At 38.1% G+C, this 25,082-nt stretch overlaps 1 protein-coding gene across 1 annotated transcript in view; it reads left to right on the top strand.

The window, feature by feature from the left end:
• The first annotated feature begins 4,122 nt into the window (after window positions 1-4,122).
• Window positions 4,123-25,082, top strand: part of LOC116822769 (septin-2-like) — a 54,047-nt gene continuing 33,087 nt past the window's right edge. Inside the window, 8 exon segments of the mRNA XM_075060079.1 lie at window positions 4,123-4,174; window positions 5,962-6,061; window positions 8,213-8,299; window positions 9,024-9,147; window positions 16,686-16,702; window positions 16,705-16,719; window positions 16,722-16,755; window positions 17,250-17,357. Of these exon segments, the coding sequence (XP_074916180.1) occupies window positions 4,148-4,174; window positions 5,962-6,061; window positions 8,213-8,299; window positions 9,024-9,147; window positions 16,686-16,702; window positions 16,705-16,719; window positions 16,722-16,755; window positions 17,250-17,357 (512 nt within the window). The 5' untranslated portion in view covers window positions 4,123-4,147.

Here is a 25,082-nt window from a genome sequence, read left to right as displayed (position 1 = left end):
AAAAAAATGTAAAAGCAGGAGTTAGTTTGACTGCTTCATGTATCTTATTAATTCAAATGTACTTATCTTTATAATTTCCTTCATTGTGTGAAGCATTTTGTACATGTTGCTTTGCTTGCCTTCTGACACTTGAGGTGGGTCTTTGTATGATCTATTTGCTTTGAATTAAAATTTTCGCTAATTTTATTACCAAGTGTTGGTGAAAGTTCATACTGTAGTGTTTCTATACGTGGCATGGTTTCCCACTTGATCAAACTGATTTCTTTTCGTCATATTTTATTGTGTGACTCAGTTGAATGCATGCAGTTAATAGTAGTTTGTTAGTCATTACTACTTACTACAGTCTGTCCCATCTTTATAACTAATGTACTCTGACACGTACTACTGTGATTTGGTGCTATAAAGAAACATGAAAAACTTTCTCTTAATCCATTCTTCTCTCTAGTTTTTGTTACTATTAACTTAATGTTCAAACAGTTTTAAACTGGTTTCTTTTTAGTTTTGCTTTGCAGTAATGGGGCAAAGGGACCAATAATATTTCTGAGAGTCTATTGATGTTCAGCTAATTGTCACTGGATTGAATTAATTTCTATATGACCATGCCATTCAGGCAATGTTATGATCCACAAGGTCAAAAGCTGAAATTACTTTAACCATTGTAGATAGTAATTTCCTAGAAATATGTCTGGAGTGATTTTTTCAATATGGTAAAATAGTATTTTAAATGACAATACCTCAGTGGCAATGTGGATAGAATGTTAGGGACCTTTAAAGTTAATTTGTTTCGTATGACTAACATTAAAGTTGTTTGCTTTTGGGTATTTTGTTGGCGTATTAAGGGATTCTTTTAAATCACATGGCTTTGATAAGTTTTGTAAAGTCATTGATTCATTGGTTTATAACTGGAATCCAAATAGTTCATGAAACATTCTTCATTGCAAAAGTGTTCATCTTATATTGCATAATATAAACAATGATAAACCATTTTTGAAGAATTACGCATGTGATAAGGAATAGAACTTGTTTTATTATTCCTCCTTTCATATGCTAGGTATAGCAAATTACTAAACAATGTAACTAATTAGATACTAGTGTTACTAAGACTGTTAAGCAAACTCTTGAGATGTGATCAGCAGTTGCTCTTTCACAGCCTTGGATACTATGAGCTTTTGATCAGAGTAGGGTGCAAGGCAATTGTTAGTTGTATAATAGGATCTAATGGAAAGTACAGACATCAGTAATTTGAATAGCTAAGGTAGCTTTGCTTCAGAACTGCAGCACTTCTTTTGGGAAATTGTGCTTACCGTGTCTGACAAGAATTGTCTTCAGTATAAATAGGAACAAAAATTGTAAACTATAGGAATATTCACTCAAGAAGTGTACGATTTACTGTTTATGAACTGCAGGGACTGACATGAGTATCTCCCGATTAAAACTTAAAAAGTAATTAAGGGAATTTTAGTGCGGGTGAAAGGGGCTTGCCTACTAACAGCCCCAGAGATTGTTTTTAATATACAATTAGGCAGAGTATAGTAGGCCTCAGTGTCAGTCGTTATCTGGAGCGATCATTTCAAAGTGGGAAAGGATAGAGGGTGTTCTGTCTTCATTCTTATTCAGTCCAGACTTCTCTGTTTAGACTTCTACTTAGCTAGCTTTTGAGACATGGGTGTTTGGCCCCTAAGAAGGGAACTGAAACCACCAACTCAATTCACATACAGTATAACCTCAGAGTTACGAACACCTCGGTAGTAGAGGTTGTTCCTAACTTTGAACAAAACGTTGTGGTTGTTCCTTCAAAAGTTTACAGCTGAACATTGACTTAATACAGCTTTGAAACTTTACTATGCAGAAGAAAAATGCCGCTTTTAACCATCTTAATTTAAATGAAACAAGTACAGAAACAATATCCTTGCCTTGTCAAATCTTTTTGTAAAACTTTCCCTTTTTTTAGTAGTTTACATTTAACACAGCAATGTACTGTATTTTCTTTATTTCTTGTCTCTGCTGCTGCCTGATTGTGTACTTCTGGTTCCAAATGAGGTGTGTGGTTGACTGGTCAGTTCATGAACTCTGAGGTTCTACTATAATGTCATTTTTCCTGAGCCTTTCAGTCAGTCTAAAGTTAGGTTGGGTTTGAACTGACAACCAAGAGGTAATACGCTCACTGGCTTATTACCAATCCCTGGAGACATCCAGACTCCCTATTGAGAGAGTTAAAATTTCAGAGGATTGGGGAAAGGCAGGAAAAGAAAAATGCCAATGTGTTCTCTTCTTTAGAAAGATTATTATTTATTGTAAACCTTGTTCTGTGAGAAGCTAGTTTCTGTGAGCCAGATGTACGCATGCAGTGGAGCTTAATAATTTTCGCTCATTTATTTTCGAACCTAGTAATTTTGGCTAGTACTAAAACGTCACTTGTAACAGTGGTGGTGTTCTAGTGCTCTTTAATGATGAATTACGTTGTTAGTTTCTAGGGAAAGGTGACAACAGACATTTCCAAATATAGAAACAAAACTTGGGCAAGCAGTGAGTTGCATTGATAGGTTAAGTTGTGACTATGGAGTGAAATCTTGGTCTATGCCATCTTTGCGGATCCATAATATTGGCTGGCTGGAAACCCGTGTTGGATCATAAAAGCAAACTCTACTGCTACAAAATCATACTTAAAACAACTTGGGAATCACAGTGTGGGGAATGCCTGGTTAGAGAGACTCAGAAGAGTCATAGAAACAAGACTAATATTTCTCAACCAATGGCTGCACCAGACAAAGGAACTGGATACATAAGAAGGAAGACACTGAGTTGACCTTGGCTACAGGTTGGCTGTAGTCTATGCAGCCGGCAGGGAATTTGAAACGTCTGGTCAAACTAAAAACTACACCGGTTGTGAAAACATTTTCCTCTAAACTCCAAGTTGCAATTACTGTTAACTTGGTCATTTATCTCTGCAAATACAAGTTTTTATACTAGGATTTGGCTGAGTAGTTGCATTTAATACTTGTGCCACATCCTGCTGGCTAGAGTGGCTACTGCTCAGCAACAGGGAAGCATCTGTTTTCTGAATGCACAGGTGTCTGCAAAGGTCACTTCCCCTCTTTCTCAGCCAAGAGCTGTGTTGTCAACAAGTCAAGCTGTGAAGTATTCCTTCTCCTTCTCCATTTCCTTTCAGTGTTATATAGCTGTTCTGAATAAAATGGACTGTTAGTATTTTTCAAACGTGGAGATGTGTGAGGCTGCCAAAATATATAGCTCTTCCAGATAGCTAGCTGGTGTTGAAATGCAGATAGTTTTGACATACACGTTCACATTGTGGTGAATTTTCATTTCCAGTGGGAATTAGCCAAATGCCAGGCTTCTCTCACAACCCAGTGTGGTGTTAGTTTTTAAAGATGACATTTACATTTAGAATACTATTTTCAGTCACTTCTGTCACCATCAGGTCTGTGGGTATTTTGGTTTTCTGGAGAAACTTCTCATCTGAGAGCACATAGGAGAAGTTTGGGAATTTTGTAATGAAAGGTTCACTAAAGTCCATTTGGCTACATGTAAATTACTCCTGTGAGGTGGGGAAGGCATTTTTCAGCTCTGAGAAGAAAAAAGGGAGGAAATGATTCATGGCGAGGTAATGAGGGCAAGTATACGGGAGTGTCAGGGCATTATTAGCAAACTGTTGAACCAAAACAAACCAAAAATTACATCACTGGCACTGTACATCCTCGGATTCGGTAAGATGCATCTGTCCCCTACTTAAAGAAGCAAAAGTAATGTAAGGATACAAGGTTCTAATTAACTAGGTTTAAAAAATGTAGTGTGTAAAATCTTAATTTACAATTGCTTATTTATAACATTTAAATTGAAGGATTTTGTTTCGTGATTATTTTAACCCGGTTATTTGAGTAGCTCCACTTGGTAAACTTGTTGCAGCTATTAAGTGACTAAATCTACAGAATCAAATGCAGAATAATTCATTACTAGACTGCTCCCTGTATGTTGAGAAAAACCATGTTAATTTCCCTTTGGCATATTATAATAAATATGTGATAGGTATCCATTCTTGGTCATGTGCTTAAACTTGTGACTAATTTAATCTATAGTACTGCTAACAGAGGTCTTGTTTTCTAGGTTCTGAAACTTGCAGTGACAGAACATGTCTCAGTCAGGTGAAAAAGTAAAGGTAAAGAGATGCTTTTGTAATACAAATGTCGTATACAATTCTGTTGAACTTTTGAAAATACTCATGTTTTCACTGAAGTAGTTAAACATTCCGACAAAATTTATTAGCTCAAGTATATTTCTTAAATTTGACTTTTACTGAAAAATGAACTTTCATGTAATCCTAGTAATATAGTTTCAAAGGTTAGTCAGACTTCCTTTATCTGGTATTCTTGTATTTATGCAGAGGGATTGATGTCTGTACTTCATGCAAAATTTTTAATTGGGTATAAGTTACAATTTAAGATTTTCCCATCTGGCTGAGTTGTAAAAAGCTTGTCTGCAAGTAAAATAACTGCCCTTTGATGAGTGATTTTAGTTCGAGTGTTTGCAGTGTATCATTTTATTAAAAATCTATCTTTCATGTTAAATTCCTGTGTCTGTCTTGAATAAAAATTTGTTGCTATCAATAAGCTCAGAGGGCACAGAATTCAAGTGGCTGCAGTTCTTGTTTAGGCCTGTAATAGGTCTTGAGGCAGTTCATAACACAGTGAAGTGGACAGCCATTTTTATGGCCCAAATCTATCAGATATGTTTTCAGGTACATTTCTATCTCTTCCTTTTGTTTCAGAGGTTTAGCACTGTGAACTTTGGAGCTTTATGTTCAGCTATATTACTAACCTGTTCACTTATGTGACCGTAGTTGCATCTTGTGAGGTGGTGATAAATTCATACTCTGAGCATTACTACTGAGTGTGTTTGTGTTTCTACATGTATTTACACAGGCATTCTTAGGTGCTGAAATTCACTATATTTAGCCTATATCAGGAGAACCTATTTCTAATATCTTTTCAATTTGTAAATGTCAGTGATTTTAAGATTGCTTGTGATTTAAATCTTTCATTAACTTTTTAACATACCTCACTGAAAAAGTCAGCTTTAACTCTGTCACTGCCCACAGTGACTGCCCCTTCAAAAAAAAAAAAAAAAAAAGAGGAGCAGGGTCCAATGTTCTTGGGCTGATTGCCTGCTGCGAAATTGGACTTAAGGGCAGACACCCGAGCCTTATACAGGGCGAGACAGCTGTTGGTTGGTTTGGTTGATGCTTGCAGGCATTGTGGGGAATTAAAAGGTCCCTGAAAGGCCTGAGTCAGAAGGGAGAGGGCCTGTGGAGAAAACAAAAAATTCCAGGCAACAGGTGCTGGGAGATCAGGAAGACAGACCCTCAGGTAGGAAGGGCTGTGCCCAGTTTGGGACTGGGGTGAAAGAAATGAACTTTAAAGGGGGGACTGACCCTCAGGAAGAAGGGTCTAGGCCCAGCTGAAACTGGGATGAAGATTTTGTAGATTGGAGGTCTGTTTTGATTGACTTTGTTCAGGACCTAATACACTGGATCCCAGAAAGGGAATGTTTTGAATATCTGGGCACTGTGGGTTTTAAAGGGACTTGAAGTGAAGGGGATACTGAACCAGGCCTTAGCAGAGCCAGCAGGGGGTGCATGAGGGCAGGCAAGCCCATTTACGGTCACAAACAGGGCTACCTGTTGCTTATGTTAATAGCAACATTTTCTTGCGGGCGTACAGTCAATGTTTTCCAAGAAGAGCCTTTTGCTCAAGTATGTTCCGCAGCACCTATGGTATCTTTACTTCTCTCAAAGACTGCTTGGGGAAGGAAGGGTTGAGAGAGGTTTTCCAAGGGCTGTCTTGCTATGCTGCCAGGTAACTGGTTGATTCTCTTTCTTCGTGCAGTTTATTTGTATGTTTTTACTTGTTTTACTTCACGTGTGTTAAATTTTGTTTTTCTTTCCAGTTTTCTGACTCAGCAGGCTATGTGGGATTTGCTAATCTGCCCAACCAAGTCCACAGGAAGTCTGTAAAGAAGGGCTTTGAATTCACTCTAATGGTGGTTGGTAGGTGGTTTTCTTTAATTGCTTGAGTGTTAAAATATTTTTGTCTTGCACATTAGGGACTTGTCTACAGCAACATCTAGTTTGCCGCAAGCTGAGGTGTAAATCTACCTCACAGTAAAGCTTGTCACTCACCAAGTAGCCATCTGGACCCCGGTGACTTGTACTGACAGTTTCTTGGTGTGCTTTGATATGCTCCTTTTTCAAAGCGGGGTAGATCAAAGCACACTAAGGAACTGATAGAACCAGTCAGCAGGGTCCACACTAACACTTAGCATGTGGCAAGATAGTAAGGGGGTAGATTTTCACCCCAGCTTGCTGTGCACTAACTGTTCATTTAGACAAGCCCTAAGTATGCACTTGTTCTTATTTAGCTATTGTATTTGGTGTACTGAAGAACAAAGACAAACTAGTGTATTCTGTTCAACTAAATCTTGCCTATTTTGTGAAGTTATTTGGAGGGAGCATTAGTATTTAGAGCATGGCTCATAGCCAAGGGTTCAGGTCTCTATTCCTGCCTCTTCTAACGTTTGTCCCCAACTCATTGTCTGACGTTAGAGATAGTGACTTAACTGCTCTTTGACCCATTTCCCTGTCTGAAAATGAGGATGTGCGTGCACAGTGGTGTCTCACTGGTGAAATGGAGATTCTATTCCTAGCTCTTCTACTGCTTCTGCCCTGACTCACTGTGTGACGTTAAGGGTAATGTCTCAGATTAAATTTCCCCATATGAAATTGGTGTTGTCTACTGGAAGGAACTTTAAGTGCAAAGTAATTGGCTTGTTGAGTTATATTGATATTTTCACCTTTTAGTTAAGCAAAAAACCTACAATTGCTTTTATAAAACCCAAATTACTCTCCTTTTTTTAAGAAGGTTTTTGACATACTTGCCTTAATATTACATATTATTGAGAAATTAGTAGGAGAAAGGAAATCGCATCTTTATCACGACGAACCATATGTAATGTCTTAAACAGCCTGTGTACTGACAACTGTAGCATTGACCAAAGATTATACAAGAAATTAGTTTCAGCAGTTGTCTCCTACTTGTGGTTGTTGATTGCTGTGGAACTTATTATGTCTTGTAGTTCTTGACAAATATAAGAGTTGCCCATCTAAAACTAGGTTAGCAACATCAACAGCAGCATAGACAGCTTATATTAGGGTTTTCTTTTTCTTAAATGTTTACTGGCATATAATATACATGATCATTACAAATCACTTTAGCTTCCTGAAATAATTTATGTAGCAAAGATAAACTTGTAAACGCCACACGCTAGTTTTAGGGAGTTTCAGGTAAGTTAAAGTGATTTATAATTCTGAAAGTTTACAAACTTTCCAAGTGAAGATTAAAAGATTCTCTGTTGCTTTCTTTAGTTCTTGCTATGTAGAATAAATGTAGTCTGAATGCAAGGATGCCAAACGTGGTTGCCAGTTGTGCTTAACCTGGGCCTGGTCTACACTAAAATTTCAGTTGACTTAGCTACGTGGCTCAAGGGTTGAAAAATCCCATCTCCTCCCCTGAGTGATGAAGTTAAGCCAACCTAATCCTTGGTGTAGACAGTGCTAGGATTATGGAAGAATTTTTACCTCGACCTAGCTACCACCTCTTTGGGAGGTGGATTACCTACACTGATGGGAGAACCACTCCCATCAGCGTAATGTAGTGTCTACATTGATGTGCTACAGCGGTTTAAAAAATAAAGTTCTGATTTGCATCTCTAGCTTAAGAAAACCTCAAAACTTACAAAAGCATGAACTCAAATGTTATGGCTTCTGGTTTCATAAGTAAAAGAGAAAAGGTTTGAATACTTTGCAACTGTTTTAATTCAAGACTTGGAAGTGCTGTGATGTAAAGTGGGTATTTGTATATATGTGATCATTGCAGTTGTGACATTTTTGCTTGCACTGTTAAATGTAGTAATTACGTTTAGAATTTTCATGCATTCATATGTGTAAGCAAGCACCAATGATAAATTGTTTCTGTTTTCTTTAGCATTGCTTAGCCGAGCCTGTGATGTTTTTATCTTAAAAGATAGGGTGGACCCTGGCTGAACAAATTATTTTTACTCCACTACGTAGATTTGTGGGGTTATAGGGAGGCTGCTAAAGAAGATGAAGGTATTTAATTACTTGAAATGATTTTGTTTGCAGGAGAATCTGGTTTGGGAAAATCCACCTTAATTAACAGTTTATTCCTGACTGATCTTTATCCAGAACGTTACATTCCTGGAGCTGCAGGTAAATTTGACTGTGTTCTTATTTAAGGCCCTACATCTTTCAGTCCAAGTACACATCTACAAACTTGTTTTCTTTCACATCTTCCTCACCATTATTCCTCCACTCTGACAATGACTTCGGCCATGAAGCCCCCTTCATTTTTCTTCCATGCCACTGATGCATGGAACAGCACTCCCAATCACTGTTGGTTAAGCCACTCTGTTCTCATAATTTAAGGTTTGATGTCTCCCTCCTACAAACTCACTTCTGCTGTTACTCCAGCGAGTATAAATTCCCCCCCAAGCTGCAGAAGATTTCTATATGCCTAAATTGACCTTGTGATTTTGCTGTAATCCCCACTTCATCCAGTTGATTGTTACCTTGCAGTGGTCATGTCTAAAATCTAGATTATAAACTCTTTAGGACAAGGAACTCCCTGTCTGTAAAAAACCTAGCACACTTCTGAAAGTTAAAAAATTAATACCTTAAAAAAATGATCATCACAGCATCATTACATGCGACTTACCACTGTTTCTCCACTCATTATATTCTGGGTATTTCAGTTAATCATAGGCTGTATTTACACTTGTATTAGCTTATTTGACGTATTTTTCTGAAGGATTCTGCATTTACATAGTGGTGGAGGTGTAACTTATTTGAAGTGTGTTGTAACCAATTTGGTACATGGGCATCTGTGGGGTTGGACAAGAGAAATACTAATGTTTAAAACATTATTTTATTATAGAGAAAATAGAGAGAACAGTCCAAATCGAAGCTTCTACAGTAGAGATTGAGGAGCGAGGGGTGAAACTCCGTTTAACAGTAGTTGATACACCAGGATATGGCGATGCCATTAACAGCCAGGACTGGTATGTCTGTTTTAGCCACCAGGATGAATCTTTAAATCTATCTCTGCTTATATTGTTACATGTATTTGTTAATCCTAGTGTTTTGTTCTCTCCTTTTTATGTGTACCTTGGTGATTCAGTGAATGGGAGTGGTCTTTGGAGAACAGTGTGTATTGTTTCTGTATTTTTTGACATGCAAAGGGGAAGCAACCACTTCGTTGTTGTTTTTTTTAATAGCAATGTATTGTTATCTTGGGATCACAGTAGAGAGTGTCTTCCTACCCCTGTCCATATTTATCTGGAAAGAAAACACTTATAAAAATAGTCCGTAAACTTCTCATACTTTGTTCTTTTTCATAGTAATCTTCTTCCAAATAGTTTCTCTGATATTTGGCAAATACAGAATCTGAAGTATGGAAATGGAGGGACAGGGGAAAGGTGGTGTGGGTGGGTGGCGGGGGGCGGGTTTGTAGAGGGAGGGTCAAGGGCTCCCTGCATTGAAGGCAGCAGCACAGAAGTAAGGGTGGCAATACCATGCCATGCCATGTCATCCTTATTTCTTCGTTGCTGCTGGCGGCAGTTCTGTCTTCAGAGCTGGGCTTCTGGCCTGCAGATAGCACTCTCCAGCTGCCCAGCTCTGAAGGCAGCACAGAAGTAAGGGTGGCAATACTGCAACCCCCTAAAATACCCTTGTGACCCCCCTGCCACTCCCTTTTGGTCAGGATCCACAGTTTGAGAAATGCAGCTCTCCCCTCATGAAATCTGTACAGTATAAGGTAAAAGCATACACAAGACCAGAGTTCATGGGAGGAGACAAGATTTCATGGCCCGTGACATGTTTTTCATGGCTGTGAATTTTTCAGGGCCCTGTTTATGCATTTTGATTAAGAAAGGAAGGATAGCTCCATCCTATTTTTAAAGAAGGAAAACTACCCCTGTGGTAGCTGGGTTTTAAATGAAAATACAATATACTGTCACTGGTGAGTGGCATGCCAACTGGGAAGTCTAGATAATTTGTACATCCTATACAATTGGAGGCTAAGACCCCCTGGTAAAATTAATTTCTCTTGGCTATTCATTTTTATTGTAATGAAGCCACACTGAACAGAGAAAAGAAACATTAAATAAGCAGATGACTTATTTGCACATTATGCCACTGGAAATAAATAGTCATAAGATCAAGCTTTTGTGAAGGAGATAAACAGCTGACATAACTACAATTAACAAACACCACATTTCAAAATCTTGTGGTGGTTTACATGTGACAACATTTGAGTTAATGGTGAAGAATATAGTTGGCAAACTGGTATATTTTTTTTTCCCTGTCTGTGGAGCGCTTTGCAAGAAGACCACTCTGAAATGGGAGTGATTAGCTTCTTTGACCATGTCTCTTACATGTGCTTGAAATACACTGGATGAAGGGTCAAAAGTTTGGTGTTAGTGGCAATTGTATCTTCAGTTTCCTTGTCCTCAGTCTATGTTGTTAAACTAATCAAAACAGAGACTTCTGAATAACTGTTAAGTATCTTTCTGGACTTCAGTGCACTCTTGCTCATTGTCAGCAATGTTGACTTGAGCTTCCTTTCGCTGGAATTAAGAGCTGTTAAGCCAGTGTATTGTGTTACAATGAGAACTTCCTGTTGATTGTGTTCTAATGCCCTTTGTTTATTCTATTAAGATGTTTCTTAGAGACCTACAAGTTCAGATCTCCCCCTCCCCCCTCTTTGTCGGTGCGGGCTTTCCAAGTAAGGTAGTTCCATGGTGAGTCGGACACATCTGAATAACTAGTAATTCTGTACTAGGTTTTCAGTGTTAATTCTCAGAACACAAGCTATGACTTCACAGTATACGATAGAAACAATTTCCTGCAAAATAGCACTTGTGTATCTTTTGGAAGATTTACACAATGATTCTCATGTCTAATTTTTTTCCCTGTCCCCCATCCCTCCATAATAAATTTTTTAAAATCTGCCTTGTCATATCTAAGTACTGAAGCTTTATGAATAGTTGTGTGCACACACAAGGAAACAGTATCCTTTGTAGAAATAGCTTAACAACCACTTTGGCCATTAAAACCTGTTTCATTGTGACAAAAGGAATGGTAGTCAGAGTACACAGAATGTCCCTTGGCCTTTTCAGAAAGTCTTCACTAGGGCAGCTGTGGAGACAGCAGAGCGCTAAATTACACTTCTCATCCAAAGGATGGCACTACTAAGGTAGTACTTCCCATTTAGCACTGCACTATTACCATGAGTACGAGCCTAAGTCTTGACTGGGGACCTGAATCCATGCACAACTACCTTCTCTCAATGATATCCTCTCTGTTTCCTCTAACCTAACATTTGGTGCAGTTAAAGTTTGCCAGCATATTATGATTGTGGAAACACACCAGTTCGGAAGGTGCTAAATCTCACCCCCTTACCATTTTGTCATACTAAAATGAATGTCTCTGATCAAAGTATTGAATGATTGTATGAGATAAAATGTAGCATGGTTTCTGCCACATGGCTAATATTAACAGTTTAGCAATAATACTCTGTATCTTCTTGACTACCTTTCCCACCCAGCTGCCTCTGCTTTCTGCCTTTGGATTCACTGAAGGGCCAAATTCAAGCGTTTGTATTTCAAAGAGCAAGACAGGGACATGTTATATATATTTCCCAAATCCTAGGAGGAACAATGGCAATTAGTGGGAGTTGGGAGGAGGTAGTCAGTGGCAGCCTGTCGATAAGAAAGGGCAGCACTAGGAGGTGGGGGAAATGAATAAGAAAATAGATATTCTCCCATTCCCACGTGCATCTTAGTGTTATTTGCAAAGCATTTTTAAACAGCTGTAAGAGGAGTTTGGATCTCAAGTAAGGTGGCATTCTTTTAGTCTAATGTAAACCTATACTTGGGTGTGAATGACCATTTTGGTTCTGGAGTGTGGCATTGTTGTGGCTGCTGCTGCTGGCAGCTGCTTGATTGAGGCATATCCCTGGATGATCATATGGGTCTTTGTGATGGAAGCTCAGGAATGCACAGCAGATCTGCTATGCAGAAGTGCATGGGAGAGGTGGAAACGTAGCATCCCTCATTATAGAGGACATATGGGATTTTTGTAAGGAATATAAAGAGGATTTGGTGATGCTTTAGACAAAAGCTACGTTTTATAAAGTGTTAATGTTTTAATAAATGATTAATTGTTACAGATCGAATTGATGCTTATAAACGTGATTTTTAACCATGTTCTATTGAAGTCCTTTTAACCATCTATAATGTATACTATTCATGCTTATGACCTCTACTGTCACTTTATAAACTATTGTAGGCAAAGTTGGTGGCATCACCTATACTTAAGATTGTCTGACACTTCCTGTTGTAAGTCCCTGTTTTCAGTTGCTTATAACTTTGCTAAATTGTAACCTTTCAGGCTGAGATTTTTCATTCCAGGTGTATGACTTAGGTTGAAGGCTTTGGAAAGTTTCAGTGAAAAGGGTTCAGCCCTTTCCAAGAGCCAGATTAGGAAAAAAATACATTGTTTTGTCCATGTTAAAACAAACAAACAAACAAAAAAACCAAACCAAACAAAAAAAACCCAGCTGTAATAATTATTTTTGTTGCGAAGCCATAGTGTCTTCCATACTTTCGAGCAGGGACTTGAAATTTAGCAAGGGGAGTTGCCTTTTGCTGTTCCTGTGGGAAAAATTGCCCAAATTAGAAGAAGTTATAAGCCTTTGAAAAGTTGCAGTCTGGGAAGGGAGATGGATGTTGTAAGACAGAGTGGGGTAGAAGACTGGGACTTGAACTGGGAGCCAGATATGAAGTGTGTTGGAGAAGAGAAGGGAGATAATGATGGGTTGAGGAGCTGGAGGAGAAGAGACAAGACTGAGACTGGATTGGCACAGATTGGAGAGGACAGGACAGAGGTGGTCAGGCTTGTGGGTTACAGAGCTTAAGGGTTTGCAACTACTAGAGATCATTTCCCTCCAGAACCTGGGATGGAACCCTGGATTTCTGATTCTGCTGTTGTCAAATGTCTGTAAAGCCCCCTGGTAAAGCATGTATCTCATCCTCATCTAGTTAGTGGTCAACATAGAGGATGCCACTCTGCTATTGCTACCAGTTACTCCATTAGCTCAAGGTCTGTGCTGTGGATCTAAAAACTCCAGTGCTGGTGTTGACCCATATGATCATATGATGGAGTTTATTTTCTTTAATTTACTATTTTAGAAACCTTGGGAGCTACGTTCAGAAAACTCTATTGGAAGAACATTAAGATTGGACAGTCAATCCTGGCACTTCCTAACTTCTGAGAGCTTAACACCTGTGGAACCTTTATCTAACTCCATTGTACGAATTAGTTATGATGGTTTTTGATCACATTCTGGTTTAATTTATATGAACTTTAATGATATATGCACACACACATGAGGATAAACCAAACCATTTAACAGCAGCACATTAAGTGAGCACAGTCTGTTCTGTACGCTAAGTGCAGCAGGCCCCCTGTGGGAAAAAAAAATATGATAATGCATATGCTCTAGGGGAGTGAATGAAGGTTGTAGGCAGTCTTAATTCTGGCACTTCCTAACTTGAGTGCTTCACTTTGAAACCTTAACACTCTTTTAACATTTTTTTTTGTATGTAACTTATAAATATAGCCTTAATCTGAAGTGTGACGGAGGATTCTTTATAGCAGTTTCAGAATCCTGACAAGACAAGGGTGCTCTGGTTCCCAAAAATAGCTAAACAGCCTTTGCAGCTTATTGCACTGCATGCAGTCTCCCTCAGTCCTAGCTTGGGCTAGGCAGTCAACAAATGTACTACTGACAACAATATAGCTACCAAACTCACTTGTTTAATACAGGTATTCAGTATATTTTCTTTGTTTCATCTTTGTCCCAGTGTGACAGGTCACTTTTCAATAGCACTTACTGGTTTGCTGATAGTTATCAGTTCTGTTGTTCCTGGCTTTTGTGGGGCTGAATTTGTGTTTTTTGGCAGCTCAGGTTTATTTTCCATTTTTCCCAAATGAACTCTTTAATGTAATGATTACGTTGTTTGCCGTTACGGTACATAGTACAGGATATGCTGTCTTCTAAGTAATGATATCATAGTGGTGCAAAGGCAGGTGTTTCCCAGAAATCAGAAGGTACCATACACTAATGCCACGTTTATAGGAAAAATTACAGCGGTTAGGACTATAAAACTGCACGTAAACCAATTATGTTGCCAGAGAAACTTGTAACCAAGGGTGTTTTCCCATTGTTTGTTCTTAGTTTCTGTTCTAATATTCATGTCTCTTCAATCTCATTATCTTTTACCAGCTGAAGGGAGTTTTGTTTAAAAGATCAATAGCAACATAAAATATATTGTCCTCTTTCAACATGTCTGGGTACTACAAATGTTAGATCTTAAAAATGAGTTTTAGCAAGAAAATACTGAAGTGTCGCGAAAGTAATTTTTTAAGACATTCTTCTGCTCTGTACTTCCTTTTCCTGCTGCAAAATGTATAACCAGTGAAGTAGAAATGAGAGAGACACTTGAAATATGAATGTTAATTCTATTACTAATATCACTGACCTAAAGAAGGTATCAGTTTACAGATGGGTTCTTCCTGGATTGTGCCAGAAAGGAGACACCTACATCTTCCATGTATTTCCAGGTTACTGTACTTTCACTTTTGAAGGCTTACCACAGTATATTGGAGGCGTCTCTTCTGCTTGCATTTGAATATAAACCTTGAATGCCTATTGTAATCTAGGTTTTACAGTAACATAAATAAGAAGACATGCAAGAAATGCCAGGTAAACAGATGTGTATGAGAGTTAACCAGTAAATCAGAAAGCTTAAAACTTGCTGCTAATTCTGTTTGTGTGTATAAAAACATGACTGAGCTGGGGGGGAGAGAATGCTTTCAATGAGAAGTCTGTCTTGGCCCTGGTTACTTCCAGTCCCTCATATCATGATTTAGGTTGTTATAATGATATTTTCAGACTTAAGGTTAGATGTCTCTCTCCAACAGTTCAGTAAACTTTTTCTGTGGATTTTAATTATATCTAGGGATGTAAATACCATTTAAAAATTTAATTGTTTAAACAATTGGCCCAGGGTTAACGGTTAAGGAGGGTTAACGGGTAAGACTATTGCTTACCGGTTAACCTTTTATATCCTTTATGCTTGTTTGTTATATTTAAGACATGTAGATCTAGATAATCTCTTCCGCTTCTGTGAGCAAAAGGGAATAAAAATGTGATGATATTTGACGAGAGCCCCATCTTGACAGTATCATTCTGTCCCTCTTTCTCCTAAGTCAGAGCTGAAGCTCTGTATGGGGGTAAGGCAGACAGTGAAAGGGGATATGCCCTGGGGATGTTCTTATGGATGACCTGAATGAAGTTAGTGCTGCAGAATCCCTTGTACCAACACTTGCACAGCTGTAACAGATTTGCCAGTGGTAGTAAAATGTCCTATTAAAAGGTGGAATGGGGTAAGAGGGCAGTGTTCAAGGGCTGTACCTCACCATAGATTCTTGTGCCCTCAGTCTGATCAGATGCTCAGAATCCTTAGGGTTGAAAGAAAGAAAACCTCCCTTTTACAGTCTACATTTGCAACAGGCAATGATAGTCTAACCCCTACTCTTTTGCCCTCCTTCAACTTGCATGTCCAATGGTAAATTTGACATGTACCCATGGCACAAAGTATCTGCTTAATCTTATGTTTGTATCCTCTGGGCTCCCTTGCCTCTCTCCATTCTCTTCATTGTTTGTTGTTGTCACACCAAACTTACTTAAATTGTTAACACTCGGAGCAAGGAACATGCCTCACAAAAAAAAAAATCTAAAAAAAAGACATCTAGTACACATTGGGGTGCTCAAAAACAACAAATCTGCTCAGTAGTACATGCTTTTATTTAAAAAAAAAAGCCATAATTTTACTTTTCACTTTTAATAGCCACTGTTTGTGAGATCAGTTAATATAGCAGATGTAAGTTAACATTCCATTACTTCCTTCCAATGCATATTTTAAATTGCCTTGAGATAAGTAAGAATTTGCCAATATAAGAGGTTTCTGGATGATGGCAAAAATAGCTTAATAAATCACACGATGATGTCTTCAATAGATTTAGACTGAATGAAGCGGACTAAAATACCAATTTATAGGTACTATAAGAGACCTGATTCTAAGGTCAGGGTTGTCAAACTGCTAATCAAGAGAATCTGGCTATGCCATTTTGTCAGCGGGTTTAAAACAACAAACAAAAAACCACCCTATGTTCCTGTCTTGCTTATCTCACCATTGAGTTTATCTTGAACTTGCAGTTAACCTTTTCACCCAACGGAAATGAATTTAAAGTTGCCCAGAGATAAGTAGTTATGGGCAGGTGTGTTGTGTATATCACAACGAACAGTTTTTTTATTCATTGTCAAAAAGTTGCTCACAAGAACTAGTATAGGAAACTGAATTTTTTCTATTTCAAAAGTGTTAATCACATTCTTTCTTTGCTCCTCCTTCGCATCAAAATAATTAAAATACAGCTGTAAGCTTTAGTTAAGATGCCTGTTTCTCCTACACAGCTTCAAAACAATCATCCATATATCGACAATCAGTTTGAAGATACCTACATGACGAGAGTGGTCTGAACAGGCGCACATTATAGACAACAGAGTCCATGCTGTTTTACTTCATATCACCCTTGGGCATAGGGTAGAAAATAATATTGTTTTAGGGGTTTTGTCTTAGCATGAGTTTAGTAACTTCCCTTTCTTAGAGACAACTTCATATTAATGGAGTTATTCCCAGTTGTCAGTTAGCCAACATCATTAAAACAAGGCTTTGGGTTTAATGAACTCTCTGCTTTGTCTTGTTCCGGTAGGAATTTAAATAGGAGGAATAAGTATTCTCAGAAACATGAAAACTGGTAAATTCGTATTATCGAGATGGAACTTTATTACAATTCACCCTTACATGAGCAGAGCTCAAGATACGTTCCAAGTCATTTTAAATTACAGGACAGATTGTTACTAGATACCTTGAATTAAGGGTGCTTCTGTATTGTAGTAAGTGCAATAGTCCTGATATGCACTTAATATGTATGCTTATAGTCCTTAGGTTATTGTTTTTTTTCTTTTCTACTGTAGGCTAGCCTTTAGATGTAGAGTTCATGAAGGCTCTCATGGAAAATCAAATTGTCCTGTGATTGCCAAGCTGACACTCGACACTGAAGGAGAGAGAGAGCTGAAAAGAAGGTAATATAACGACAAGTGTCAGAAAATGTGGTCCGCGAGGGCTTGAGTCAGATAAAATAACCGGTTGAACACATTAGCTGAATTACAGACCATTTCAGAGATTTGGACCTGACTGTTACCTAGCGTCATCAGTAATAACTCCACTGAAGTTATTGGCATTAACTAAGTTACTCCAGATGAACTCTGGCCCACAGTGTAGAAATGACCAAGGGAAGTGTGTGTGTCCCAAAGGTTATTGCAGCACTTCCTTGATTTTTAAGTGTGTTATCAATGTGTTGTTAACCTCATTGCTATTAAAGAAGCATGTCTCCTGCATCAGTTTATAGGACAGTTATTTGTTTGCATGATATACAGGATGTACTTAGGGCTGACTGGAGAAGGAAGTTTCCAGACAGTAGCGATAACGTAATTTTCGCACTGAAAGATTTACCTACCTATTTAGTTATTGTTTGCCGATCCTTTCCAAGGTGATTTTCTGCCGATACGCTGCTAGGGTGGGTTTTACAGTGGTAGTATGTATTTTTATGGTTTTGTAGTCTTTATTCTTATTACTTACTGCATTTTAATTTTACCATATCTGAAAATTACACAATGAATGGAAATTAATCTTGCTAATTTATTTTTATTCACTGATTTTTTAAACTGTGGAGTAGGAGGATATGGGTAATGCTGAGGTGATATGTGACAACATTCAGCAGAGAAAAATTAATTCTGAATTGTGAGTTTGACTGCAATATTAGTATTCCCGACGATATTTCAAATTAAATTTACGTGTGGTCACTTGATTGCTGTCAGTTTGTCAGTCTTACCTCTGAGAAACAACAAATCTAGCTGCAATAAGTTGCCCTTGCAGAAAATGGGTATGGAATGAGTTTACGTTAAACCCTCTGACAAAGTTCGTATATGGGCAAATATATACGATATAAATCTCATAATGGATTTGAATCTTGCAATAAATGATACCTAAATTTTTAAAGCAGTTCTTCAGTCATGTTTTCGAACAACTCTGGTAGTACACTATCAAGGATCTACAACCTATCCTGAGGACGATCCATCATCGCACAGACGGAGACGAGCCAGTCTTGCTTTAGACAGCCCCCAACCTGAAACAAATACGCATCAGCAACCACACAACAAACACTAACCAGGAACCTATCCTTGCAAACAAAGCCTGTTGCCACTCTGTCACATTCTATCAGGGGACATCATTATAGGCCTAATCCATCAGCCACACATCAGAGACTCTTCACCTGCACATTACCAATGTGATATATGCATCATGTGCCAGCAAGCCCCTCTGCCATGTACATTGGCCAAACCGACGTCTCTACGTAAAAGAATAAATGGACACAAATCAGACGCAAGAATTATAACATTCAAAAACCAGTTGGAGAACACTTCAGTCTCCCTGGTCACTGATACAGACCTAAAAGTCGTAATATTGACAACTAAAAAACCCTTCAAAACAAATCCAAAGAGAGACTGCTGAATTGGAATTAATTGCAAACTGGACACCATTAAATTAGGCTTGAATAAAGATGGGAATATGGTCATTACACCAGTAAAACTATTTCCCATGTTTATTTTCCACTACTGCTCCTCACACCTTGTCAATGCTGGAAATGGACATTTTGATTACCACTACAAAAATTTTTTTCTCTCGCTTGGTAATAGCTCACCTTAACAGATCACTCTCATTAGGGTGTGTATGGTAACACCATGTTTCATGTTCTCTGTGTTGTGTATGTATCTTCCTAGTGTATTTTTCCACTGCATGCATCCGATAAGTGGGTTTTAGCCATGAACTTATGCTCTAATAAATTTGTTAGTCTTCTAAGTGCCACAAGTACTCCTGTTCTTTGCTGATACGACTTAAACGGATGCTCACTCTAACACCTAAATTATACTTAATTGAAAGCACTATTCAGTAGCAAAACCTTTTTTTGTAAAAGCAGCTAAGTCCTGTGGCACTTATAGATTAAGAGACGTATTGGCGCATGAGCTTTCATGGATAATACCCACTTTGTCGGATGAGCATCCACAGTGGGATTAATCCCACGAAAGCTCATGCCCAATACGTCTGTTAGCGCTATAAGGTGCCAACAGGACTCTTAGCTGTTGCTTTACAGATCCAGACTAACACGACCTCCTCGATACTTTTTTTGTAAGAGTATGGTATATTGTTGATGCTCATACATTAACAATAGTGTGCTTTGAGGGAATTTGAGTAGAAGTCTCTTAAAACATACAAAAAATTATAGAATAATTTTTCTGCTTGAGTGTATATGGGACAACTGCATTTTGACACCTACATGACCTACATGAATGTTTTCCAGCACTCCTTCAGAATGGGTTCTGGATCTTTATTCAGAGGTTATTTGGTTTATCTCTTTTTTTCTGTAAGATGGATGAAGGGTTTTGTCTTGACTAGGAAAAGTGGTTAAGTTTAGGTCAGGCTTAACTAGCACACGTTAGCTAAATCCAACCTCTGTTCCTTGTCGCTACAAACCCCAAAACGTTGATGGGGAGAGAGACAGTCAAAGTGCCCTATCCTAGCACTGTACTCTCCATAAATGCAGGGAGCCAGATTTGCTTTTAATTAAAGTAAAAAAGAAACTTATAAACCTTGTGAGGAGAAGTCTTGGCTAAGCCTTTGGACTTTTAAATACTGTAGTTCTGTAGGAAAAAACAAACCAACCCTCTAAGACATGTCTGGTTGTACGACTTACACCAGTGTTAGCCCTGCTTGTGCACACTAGTGGTGGCGTGTTCCTTTGGGAGCTACCTTTTTATATAAACTAGATTTGATCTTTCAGCATGTTTACTCTGGACCATTAGATGAGCTCCGTGGATCCAATTTTCAGGCATTGTCACCTGAGTTAGTTTCCAGTTCTGCATTTGGCAGCAGGCTGAGTGCTTAAGTAGTTAAAATTTGGGTGTGTAATGTTAAAATATTCCTTGAAATGACAAAGTAGATTCAATGCTAAAATGATTATTCTGCTCCCATTTATATTTCAACTGAAATTTAAACTGACATAAAAGCAGAGGTTCTACATGCATGCCCCTTCTCCAAAAACAACTCCTCTAGTCTTTTTAAACATAACTGGATGTATGCCAACCAGGTTTCAGTAGTTGCTGGGGCTGTCGTTCAGTCATTGCTGTCACTATCCTGGATTGAACATCCTCTCTTTATAGCACTCCTTTCCCCTACTGTTTGGTGACCTTCCTTTGGTGTGGGGCATCAGATAGCATGCATGTGATGTGGCATTCATTATGAGGTAATGGCAGAGAGGGTATAACCAGCAGCAATTGCAGTGAAATACAGACAGCAAGCAAACCTATTTCCTGATCTCCCTTAAATTGGATTGCATGGCTTTCAGCATAACCCCTACGTGACATTAGGTTGAGGTTTAGCATTAAATATATGTTTTATTGCAGTACTGGCAAATAGAGGCAAATCCTAGCACAGCTTCCTATAATGAATGGCTGTAAATTAATGAAACCTCACTTGATCATATTTCTTTCACATCAATCCAGATTTAATTCAGCCTTCCCAGTTTGTAGCATAACATAGTTTTAATAAATAAATCTTATAAACCACCCTTGATTTATATTGAAGGGCATTGTTGTTGTTACAGCAATGTGTTGCCTCACCATTAAAAAAAAAAAAGTGGCACCTAAAAGGTTTCCAGTTATGGTGTGATTAAGAAGAAGATAAACAACTTTTAATTGTTTTTGGTCTACTGGCAGAGGTCAGTACAAATGGTTTAACTAAGTAAAATCTGTTATCTGGTTCCAAAGCTTTGAAAGTCTAGCTACTGTATATTGTTCTAACTAAAAGCATCTCAGTTACAAAATCTCTTATCAGGAATAAGAATCAAAATATGCCTGTGCTGGAATGGCTTTGATATTGTTTTAGATGTCTCTGCCATTTGGCGATTAATCTAAGGTAGTGTTTTTCTTTTTGATTCTTTGAACTAAGCAAAAAGATCAGTTGTAATGCTTGTGAAGGAAACCCAGCTTGGAGTAATTCCTGTTTTGTCTTGCTGGAATTCAAAGTTGAGTGGGTTTTTTTATTTTTAATTTTTTTATTTTTTTAATTTTTTTAAAGAAACTCTTGAGTGGGAAGAACTGCAAGGCGGTTTCACAAGCTGTGCCATGCAAAGCCCCTAAGGAAACCTGCTCAAAAGAATGACTTCATCAGAAGGGAACTAGTATTTTGACTTCTTTAATTTCCCATGGGAATGCTAATCTGTAGGAACACAGAACCCCCTGAGGCCAATAAAACTGAGATTTTAAGATGCAAAATGCTGTTTCATTGTTGAAACCATAAAATACAGTTTGTTTTTATTGCAATTCTTTTTCCTCCCAGGAAAGCACTAGGTTTAACAGCTGTAATATATTCTAACACCCCTTGTTGTTGGCTTTCCCTTTATTGTTTCAGCTGCATTTTTATCTCTAAAATCTCAGTCAGGTTCACTGTACTTTCTTTTTCCATGCATCTACGTGGAAGCAACAAACTGCAATTCTGTTTTACTTATACCAGCTGTGCATGTCTCATCATTAGGTGACACTGTAAACTCTAGTAAATTGCATTCTGCAAAACAGTACTAACCTCTAGATTTATATGACTCCAAGCTAGTATCCCTTGCTATTATATATTTTGTCTTCAGTTGAAATGGGGCTAATGTTTCCTCTATCAAAATGTTTTTCTCCTTAACTAGTTGCTCCGTTGTGGACTCAAGCTAGTTTTGATTCTTAAAATGAAATTTACTTGAAATCCCCCTTTCTAATAAAAATAAAATAATTGAAAGCTGTACTTCAGTTTTTCTAAACTAACATTGCTTCCAAATTTGAAACCCAAGACATAACCCTTTAGATATTCAGATTCTGTTGTTAAAATGTGGCATATAGCTTATTTGGAATTTTTTTCTAAAAGTTTAGAAGGTTGTGGATATGGGGACCCCCACGTAGGTGCTGCAGAGGTGCTGCAGCTTCAGGTTCATTATATTTTACATTGAAAATGATGGCTTACGCTCTGCACAGGAAGAAAAGATCCTAGGAATATTGGTGGTACGTATACAAGGGTAACTCTTGTACATGTTCCCCCAGCCCCCACCCTGGATTAACAAACAGCTTAAAAGTCATTTAAACTAAATTGTTTCCTATAACAGATTTACTGGGTACCATTATAACAGAAACTCATAGGAACAAATGATATTGATGCAGGCTCCAAAGCAAAATCTCTTGTGGACTCAATAGCTGCATCTGTACTAGCTAATTTAGTACCTGTTTCAACACTGGTGCAGTTACATCAGTGCTAATTAAAGTGTAAGCATTTACATGGGCAGGACTTCGGTGTCTTTACCACTGTGTTGTGGAAACTTGCTTTCTTGACAAAGTCTACACAAGCTTTAACCATTGCAGTTGCACTGCTATTTTAAACAGACACTAACTTGCTAGTGTAGATGCAGCTGCTGGAATACCAGTTAGGTAGTTTCTACAGTTACAGTTCCTGGGTTGTCTAGAGCATCCAAGATAACTTTGAAGATGGAATGTTGACTTTCCACCAAAGAGCTTAATGTTCTTTTCAGTGATGCGAAGAACAACCACTCTTTCTTTTATGTGAACAGAATCTCCTCAGTGTTGTAGAAGGAGGAAATTTTCATTTCAGGCCTTTTTTATAGTTTAGAGGATCACAATGGAAGTGTTCTCCTCTGTTTTTTTTAAGGGAAAATTAAATAGTATCACCTTTTGAAACTGCCAGAGGTCTAGACTTAAGCTAGCTGCTTACCCCTGCAGTGATTTCATTAGGAAAAGTATGTATACAGAAGTACAGATTAGTGTTTCTTAATCCCAGACATTAGTTACAATAAGGAGAATTGTGTGTGGATATCTCTCGCTGTTGAAATAGAGAAGGAAAGTAATTCAAAATCCTCTAAGTGGGACATGGACTTAATTACAGTTACAGATTAGGTGATATAAAACTTTAATTTAGCATTTGTTCCATTTTTGAATACATAGCATATAAAATACATAATGGATGCACACATTATAATCTGTGCTTGCTATTTTTTGAAGCTATAAGTAATTAATATCTCCTCAAAATCCACTACTGGTCCTTGCTTTTTACCATTGATGGTTACTTGTGTGTTGTCTGCTCCTGCTTCCCAGACAGAGGGAGGGCAGTATGTATAAATTCCATCTATGTTAATGATTTTGCTTGCGCTAAAGCTCATATTATTTTTAACTCCTTGCTATCTCTTCAATGCCCCTGTTCTTTGTTGGTCTTTAAGACCCATGTTTATTTTGATTGTAAACTCTCTGGGGCAGGTACCATGCCTCTTTTAATCTCTATAAAGATGCGTTCAAGAATATAGTGCTATTTTTTGTTAATATCCATAGTAAGGAAGTGTTCCAACTTTAGTATGTTAATAAACTGAATTCTGTGAAATTAAGTCCAAATCCATTGATTAAGGGCCTGGTAAAGGAGAGATTCCAGAAGACTGGAAAAGGGAAAAATATAGTGCCCATCTATAAAAAGGAAATAAAAACAACCGCAAGAAACTACAGACCAGTTAGTTTAACTTCTGTGCCAGGGAGATAATGGAGCAAGTAATTAAGAAATCATCTGCAAACACTTGGAAGGTAGTAAGGTGACAGGGAATAGCCAGCATGGATTTGTGTAAAGAACCAAATCGTGTCAAACCAATCTGATAGCTTTCTTTGATAGGATAACGAGCTTGTGGATAAGGGAGAAGTGGTGGATGTGGATACCTAGACTTTAGTAAGGCATTTGATACGGTCTCGCATGATAATCCTTATCGATAAACTAGCAAATACAATTTAGATGGGGCTACTATAAGGTGGCTGCATAACTGGCTGGAAACCGTACTCAGAGAGTAGTTATTATGGCTCTCAATCCAGCTGGAAAGATATAACAAGTGGGGTTCCGCAGGGGTCTGTTTTGGACCAGCTCTGTTCAATATCTTCATCAAACGACTTAGATGTTGGCATAGAAAAGTATGCTTATTAAGTTTGCACGATATGCGGACGATACCAAACTGGGAGGGATTGCAACTGCTTTGGAGGACAGGGTCAAAAATCAAAATGATCTGGACAAATTGGAGAAATGGTCTGAGGTAAACCGGATGAAGTTCAATAAAGACAAATGCAAAGTGCTCCACTTAGAAGGAGCAATCAGTTTCACAAGTACGAGATGGGAAGAAGACTGTCTAGGAAGGAGTTGGCAGAAAGAATCTAGGGGTCAGAGTGGACCACAAGCTAAATATATGAGTCAACAGTGTGATAGTTGTTGCAAAAAAAGCAACGTGATTCTGGATGCATTAACAGGTATTGTAAACAAGACACGAGAAGTTCATTCTTCGCTCTACTCTGTGCTGTTAGGCCTCAACTGGAGTATTGTGTCAGTTCTGGGCACTGCATTTCAAGAAAGATGTGAAGAAATTGGAGGGGGTCCAGACAAGAGCAACAAGATGATTATAGGTCTTGAGAACATGATCTATGAAGGAAGGCTGAAAGAATTGGGTTTATTTAGTTTGGAAAAGAGAAACCTGAGAGGGGACATGACAGCAGTTTTCAGGTATCTAAAAAGGGTGTCATCAGGAGAGGGAGAAAACTTGTTCACTAGCCTCTAAGGATAGAACAGAAAGCAATGGGCTTAAATTGCAGCAAGGGAGATTTTGACATTAGGAAAAAGTTCTA

The sequence above is a fragment of the Chelonoidis abingdonii genome, chromosome 22, assembly GCF_003597395.2.
Source record: "Chelonoidis abingdonii isolate Lonesome George chromosome 22, CheloAbing_2.0, whole genome shotgun sequence".
Lineage (NCBI taxonomy): Eukaryota > Metazoa > Chordata > Testudines > Testudinidae > Chelonoidis > Chelonoidis abingdonii.
The sequence above is the reverse complement of the archived record's forward strand: the minus strand, read 5'-3'. Positions and strand labels throughout refer to the sequence as shown.